This window comes from Pterocles gutturalis, unplaced genomic scaffold (genome assembly GCF_000699245.1).
Source record: "Pterocles gutturalis isolate BGI_N339 unplaced genomic scaffold, ASM69924v1 scaffold2185, whole genome shotgun sequence".
Lineage (NCBI taxonomy): Eukaryota > Metazoa > Chordata > Aves > Pterocliformes > Pteroclidae > Pterocles > Pterocles gutturalis.
This window is the reverse complement of record NW_010140406.1, coordinates 50445-57659: the sequence shown is the minus strand read 5'-3', so window position 1 is coordinate 57659 and position 7215 is coordinate 50445. Positions and strand designations below refer to the sequence as shown.

Sequence of the window (7215 nt, the reverse complement as noted above, 5' to 3'; positions counted from 1 at the left end):
AGCCATGCATGTTAAATGCTTGAAATAAAATTTTAAAAAAGAAATAAATGCTTATAAGCCAAAAACATTTTGAGGTATGAATGAAAAACCTGGGATGTTGTTAGAAAGGTAGAAGTGGGATAGTCAAGCTTTAGCCATATTCCTCACTGTGGTCTTCAGACTTCTATTACCATCTTTTTCACCCCTATTCAGTATCAGGAGGGTCTTCCCAGACAAAAATACAGACACAATAATAGTTCATGGTCAGAAGAACAAAAACATCCCAACCTATCTGCAGAACTTGTCCAGCTTCGTGACCACTTCTGTTTAACGTGCATCTACTCAACAGCAGATTATAACTGAGATTCCTTGAATCAGGGAAGCACATATATAATGTATATCTTGTGAGCTACTTTTGCTACATGTTAGTGGTTTCTATACTTAGGTTCATTATTATAATTTAACCTGCAACCATATGTGCCAAAAATTATCCTTCTGTCCCCAAAACTGTTGTGAGAACAGAGCGGCAGAGGCTACATATCTGGTTTTAGATAATTCCAATGGAGCTACCAAAGCTAGTTTTCCACTCAAGAAGGCAAATCATCTTATCCATGGAGATATCTTCCTTCAGATTAAATAAATAATAGTAGGGTAGAATTCAGCTCTAAATTAATATAACTAAAGAGTCCAGATGGAGGTGAACAGATGTGACCTAGGTGCCTAAGTTTCCATAACAGCTTTGCAGCCTAAAAGAGATATTTAGCTTCCAGCCAAAGACGCAGTTGACAGAACTGACACAAGTCCTCTGAGAGATCAGCATCCTTCAGGAGCAGCAGCTGGAGACCACAATGTTTCCAATCATCTCAGGTGACCCTAGATGTCTATGGGCAGGAAAATGAATAAAGCTTTAGGTGTTCACTTCAGGGTGAGCTGAATGACTCTAGGATCCATAGACTACATTTATTGTTTATAATGGAAGCTTAGACGTTAGGCTCATATGTCTTGTACATATAGGCAGCTTCTCAGTCTCAGGAGGATAAACGAGATGGAGAGAACAGTGTTCCAAGGAAAAACTGCGTCAGAAAAATGCTTTTATTTCTACCTAAATTTATGCAAAGATGACTGATATATTTTTAGTTGTAAATATCCTAAATTCCCCTGCTCTTTCTATGGAGAGAGTGAATTTATCAGGGATGTAAAATACCAAATGTGAGCTCAACTAAGGGGTACACGGTAATTTCTAAAATAGTTACCTTAGCTGTATCTTCATGAGCAAGAGTCTGGGAAAAGCTGTAACATCAAATTCAAGGAGCAACTAAAAATTTCACTGGTGGAAAAAGTCAAATTAAGTGTGACTTAGTAGCAGAAAACTTCCAATAAAAAAACCAAAACAAACCCAAACACTGGGGAGAACAGCACATTCAGTGCATGTGGAGAAAAGGAATTAATTTCACATGAACTAGGTTCTTCATGCAACCACTGCTGCCTGCAGTATTTCCACAGCAGCCGATTCTAATAACTATTACATGGAAGCAGTAATTCATTTGATGGTTACAAATTACCTGTTCCCTGGGACAGTTGTTATCTAACCAAGTTTGATGTACCTGGCAGAGACAGATGAGGGATAATTTGACCACAGACACTTCAGTCTTTCTATTGTAACCAAGGCCTGGAAAGCATCACAACTTAACAAACAGTCCTGGGGAAAACAAAGTATTTTTCATGTTGGCCCTGTGAAAAACAGCTTTTCTCCAGGGACCTTTGATTCTCCTTTCTCTCTGTATACATATAAGTAATATACAAATAATGCAAGATCATTTAATACAACACCAAGTCATAAGCAAAGCTTTGAAATTTGCTGCTGTTCAATGGCAGTGGATGGTAGATGTTGCCAAGAACTATGTCCAGTGTCTGCTCGGGACTTCAAATTGAGCATGGAGACTGGTAACCTTAGAAGAAAGTGACTGTACTTCTGTCCACCGTTCAGTTTCTTGTGTCAGATTTAGGTCAACCACTCTGTAAAATGGGAGAAAAAGGGAGATAACGTACAAAACACCTCACTCACTAGTAGAGATCTAAAGGGAATTCAGAAGCAGCGATGGCACTGAGAGAGGACAATAGCACAGAGACTTTTCAGAGACTTATTCGGTGTTTCGCACGTTGGTTACCATTTAGCCAGCCAAGAGCAGCCACTGAGAACTCTCTCACAGCACACCACACAAACATAATACAGAAACTAAAACCAGTAAGTGTCTTAAATGAAAGTCAACGACCATTAACTCGTTAAGTCAGCTTAAGTCTGCACAGAATTGTCAGAATAAATTATGTGTGGAGGAGTATCAAAGACATAATTAAGGTATTTGTAAAAAGGGCAGGAGGAATTACTGGTCACCAGGACAAAAGCCTTTTTCCTCCTTTTACCCAGGTCCTTCTAAACAAGGAGTCAGCTTTAAATAAAGCAAAGTGAGTGTGTATAAGGAGTCAAGATATAGGCTAAGAGGAAATATTATGGTAAGAAATATGCATTGGACTCAAACTAGTGCAGCTTTTTTCATACCAATTATCACCACTCATTCTCCTGATCTGACTCTCTCAAGAGCATTTGCCAACCCCAACTCTGTCCATTCCATGACTTATGGCAACACTATTTTTGTTGTAATGTTTCAAAAATGCTCTTTTGTTAGAAGAACATATTTGCTCATATAATAGCTGAGCCTATACACTGTTTGCAGTCATAACTGTGTCCCCTACTCATGACAAAAAGATAACTTCAGCTTTATAACAGACACTGATGTTGGCTTTGCTTTAGAGAGAGGACAAGAATGCCTAGGGAAAATTATGGCCATTATACAAATACAGTATGTTACAGCAAAATGTTGATTAGAAGCATCATTGCACTAAATGAAGATGCTCAATTTTTACTCTAGAAATTGTACCCAACTCTCTCTGTGAACCTATGGAGACTAAACCTGCTTTGTTGCCTGCTGATTGTATTTGATGTAACAAGGTCAACCCTAGTCTGACTCCTCATGTTCCTTGTATTTTCAGTGAACAGTTATACACTGCTGATAAATTCTTCCTAAGTACCGTTTTTTCTTCACTCAAAAAAGGCAACCAGTCCATGTTATTTATACAATTTCTCTTAAGATAATCTCTTAATTCCACACTGATAAATTGCTATTTCAAATTTAATTTAGAACCAGGAACAGCAGTGATTCCATACTGCTGATATTAACATTCTTGTTTTCATTTTGTAGGGATTTGAGTGACTGAGCATCACATTCTTCATGATTAGGAAATGTTTTGCAATTTCACTTTGTGATATATCAATAAAATTTTATCTTTCCCTTAATGCACCCTTCTGAGATGGGCTTGCCATAAACCACATTCGTGTGCTGCTGATTTAGCCATAGTTCTCTCATGGATTTCTTCCATTGCTCAACACAACCATTAATGTAAACCCCATCAACTCCTACTCCCACCTCAGCTAAGAGCCTGACTGAAAAGCAAAGACTGTAATAAATTTGTCATTTAGGAAGAAAATAACTGCTTGGGAAGAAAATTACCTAAGAGGAAAATAAAATCAGCAGCAACAGCTATTGCAGTTTCTGTATGAAATTAAGAAATTTACAAATGCAAGAAGTACAGACTATAGCTTATTTAAGATAGTCAGATGTCCTAGTTCAAAAATATTGGGGTTGCTCCTCCTAAATTTTTGTACCAGTTTAATCAAAGCCAATGCAGACATGTGACTATATCTGCCCCCTTCTTTTGTCTGTACCCTCAGCCCCTTATCCCATTTCTTTTTTGACAGAGTTAGATATTGCTTCTGTCTTTGCTTCATTGTGCAGTTAAGTGGCTGATCTGTCTTCCTCAGTACATTTTCAGCATCCTGTTGTTCGAACTTATCTTCAGAGCACCTGGGCCCAAGAGAAAATAAGAAAGGGGAAGCAAAGAGAGGTGCTAGTGGGTGATGGGCAATGCCAGCAGAAAGCAAGTTCAAAGCAACTTAAAAGAAACTGATGTAAATATACTGCAAGGGGAATTAGGCTGGATATGAAAGCTTAGCAGAACATGGTTAAAGATTTGGACTTTAGCCACTGCTCCCAGGGACTGCTACATAATTCTCGATTACGGTGTAATGACAAACAACAACTCTTATTGACTGCAATCTGTTTCAGGTAAAGAGGGCTGTGCAAAGGCAAAGCCATGGCTTTCAATCTTCTCAGGCAGGGAGGAAGGGCACTGAACTGAGACTTCCATACTTTGAGCAAGTGCTCTAATACCAACCTAAAGAAGAATGTGCTGCCAGTTTTGAAAGTGGTTATACATATTATGGAATGCCAAACCTGAACTCTGGAAGGACTTCTTAAGATTTCAGAGCAGAAAGAGAGGAAGAAATACCTAGTTTGGATTGTCCTGGCAGAAAGCTGCTTTGCCCTATCAAGACTGAGGTTCTTTCTGGACATGCTGAAGACCTTCTGTTACTCTGGGAACTTCAATGTTCAATATTAAAGGAAGTATGGTAACTGTAATGGACAGCTGAGTTGAGATTTTGAGGATTTAATTTGTATTTATGTGTCTGCAACCCCCTAAATAATTTATTTTGCATCTCAGTTCATGACCATACAAGAAGTCTACTTTAAATTCTTTGGATCTTTGATGCAATCAAGATTGCAATTGTTCCTACACTTTTTTAGGTTTTGGATTGGCAGCTTTCCATGCAGTCATATACCCATGGACCAGAAAGAGCTTTATTGATGTTTTTGTGCCAGTTTTCAGAAGGGGCACCATATATCTTATACATTGATGATGAATAATAGAGATATACAGATCTGTTTTCACTTTTAAGAAGGTTTAATGTTAAAAATAGCAAAATTTGCTTTATGTAATAGACCAAGAATTAAATTCAGGCTCTTTTCCGTATACTAACAGCAATAACACATAGAAGATTAATTCCTTGGCTCATATATCAAGACACATTGTCTCAATTGTTTGTGCCTTTCATAAGATGGCCTTAAAATAGAACTCCGATTCTGTTTTATTCAGAAAAAATACAAAAAAGATGAAAAGTCCTATTTGTAAATAATACTAAAAATATTTGGAGGGTCATGCAGAAAATCCAGCATTTAATTTTAAAATAAAGCTAGAATTTAAAGGAAGATAAACAAAAAACATTTACACTTAAATTTTATTTAGCATTCACTTTCATATAACAATTGCCCAGTGATAACAGCTATGAGATAAAGTGTATTCCAATATTAGTGAAAGAATGTATTTGTTTTTGTCTTGCAGAAGAAACACTCAAAACGTCAGCAACTGTAATTCAAGGTCAAAATTTCTCCTGAGTCTCATTCTGTTCACACAGGAGCTTGTTTAAAACACTGCTCTGTTTGAGAGCTTTTAAATTAGATATATCTTCGCTTACAACAGGGACATCTTCACTTTGATCCTCAGTTATCAGATCTTCACTGTCTGACAGCGTACACAGGAGTGTATCATTTTCATAGGTAGGAAAATAATACCTGAAAGCAACAAGGCATAATTACTAGATAGTCACATATTTTGTTTGAAAGAGGTTGAGCATATTTTATGAGATTAGATTTTTAAAAAGGAAAAGTGAGAAAGTCTAGTTGTCTGGAATGACAGTAAACAGCACACCCAAAAAACAACTGGCATGTACATCTTAGAATAGTCATACAGAAGAGTTGTCAACAGACAAGTCCTTCCTCCTATTTCTTCACCTGAATGTTGTCACAACTGAGGTGACAGATCCACATTTGTCTCACAACAAATGCTGAACTGAGATGTTAGAGTCAGAACATTTCCTGTGCTTTACCACCTATGGGCATCATCCCACAGACCTATTCAGCCTGTTTACAGTCTGAATCAGTGCTATGTTACACTCTCTCTCTATTTGCTATGGAGAAAACTAAGGGTAAACAACCAACCTGTTTTGATGCCTACAGTTAGGCAGACATCATTATACATGTATTTGTATCAGACATGCAAAAGAAGTGGTTTGGTCCTAGAACTGTATGTCCAGAGTGTATCTTTACTAGAATGAAATACGTGCCAGACACCAATCCCAGGCATGGTCTGAATCTGTGTAGAGAGTTAATGGCTGGAGGAATCTTATGCCTACAAGTGGGGCATTTGAGATGTCACTTTGGTGCACAAATTCAACCTTAGTCCCACCAGGAGGAAAAGTGCTGAGTGCACCATGTATGCCTTTCACCATTCACTGCACAACTGTAAATGCAGGCAAAAGATTTTTGTAACAATAAACTTATCTAGCATACTAACTTGACAGTGCAGACACAATTTATGGGGATAGTGCATGCCGGATGCAACTAGAACAGCAGTATCACATGTTCATTTTAGCTTCAGACAGTACAGAGATTTATAATTCTGAGTAGTTTTGAGACCACTTATTATTTTATCTGGGCCAGCAGAGTGGGGGAGCTCAGGGCACTGTTGCATTGGCAAAAACCAGAAGTTTCAACTTACTGTTTTACAGACATTATCAAGTAAAAGTACAAATGCTGGAAGAAAGATGTGTACTCTTACTGTGGTTGATCCCATGTAGACCTGGCTGGCAGGAATGTAATGTGTTTGGTCTCTTCCATATGATTGATCAATCCTCCTTTAGACTGAAATTTCTCCTGGCAGTTGTAACAACGACAATGATGGATTTCTCTTCTGATGAAGTTCACTAGCTTTACTTGCTGATAGAAGTTCAGACCTGGGAGAGATGGTAGCGAACAAGCACTTGAGGAACACAAGACTTGATTTACAAATGCTTTCGTGGATTAAGCGTCAAGATTAATAAGGGTTTACTGAAGACCAGCAGTGCCTGAATGCTGTAACTTATCAAATTAACTGAACAAATGCTTTTCCCCAGCTGCAGGGGAACAAGCCCTTCTTTTAATGTAAAAATTGCAAACACCTTCCTTCCTACCAGTACAGCAGAAAGCAAACGTTGGCCAAACACAGCTTAGAGCACAGACCTCCAAGTTGCAAGCAAGTCTTAACAGGCATAACAACAACAACAATAATAATAGTAATATTAATTCTTCCAGGGCTCCAGCAGACAGACCTGAAACTCATAGAGTGGGTATTTGTAGGAGGTACTCTTCAAAAGAATCAAATGGTTTTAAAGAAAAGAGCACAGACCTTTGGTATTAACAACAGTTTCAGAAAACTAAAGCATTCTTGGCGTTTTTTTGTAAGCTG

General features: G+C 37.9%; 1 protein-coding gene across 1 annotated transcript in view; it reads right to left on the bottom strand.

Annotated features, from left to right (window-relative positions):
* Nucleotides 1-5152: 5152 nt before the first annotated feature.
* The window catches only part of ZNF277 (zinc finger protein 277), a 33575-nt gene continuing 31512 nt past the window's right edge, over nt 5153-7215 (bottom strand). Inside the window, exons 10-11 of the mRNA XM_010083627.1 lie at nt 6550-6724; nt 5153-5504 (exon numbers count right to left, since the gene is read on the bottom strand). Of these exons, the coding sequence (XP_010081929.1) occupies nt 5312-5504; nt 6550-6724 (368 nt within the window). The 3' untranslated portion in view covers nt 5153-5311. The remainder of the gene's footprint in view (nt 5505-6549; nt 6725-7215) is intronic.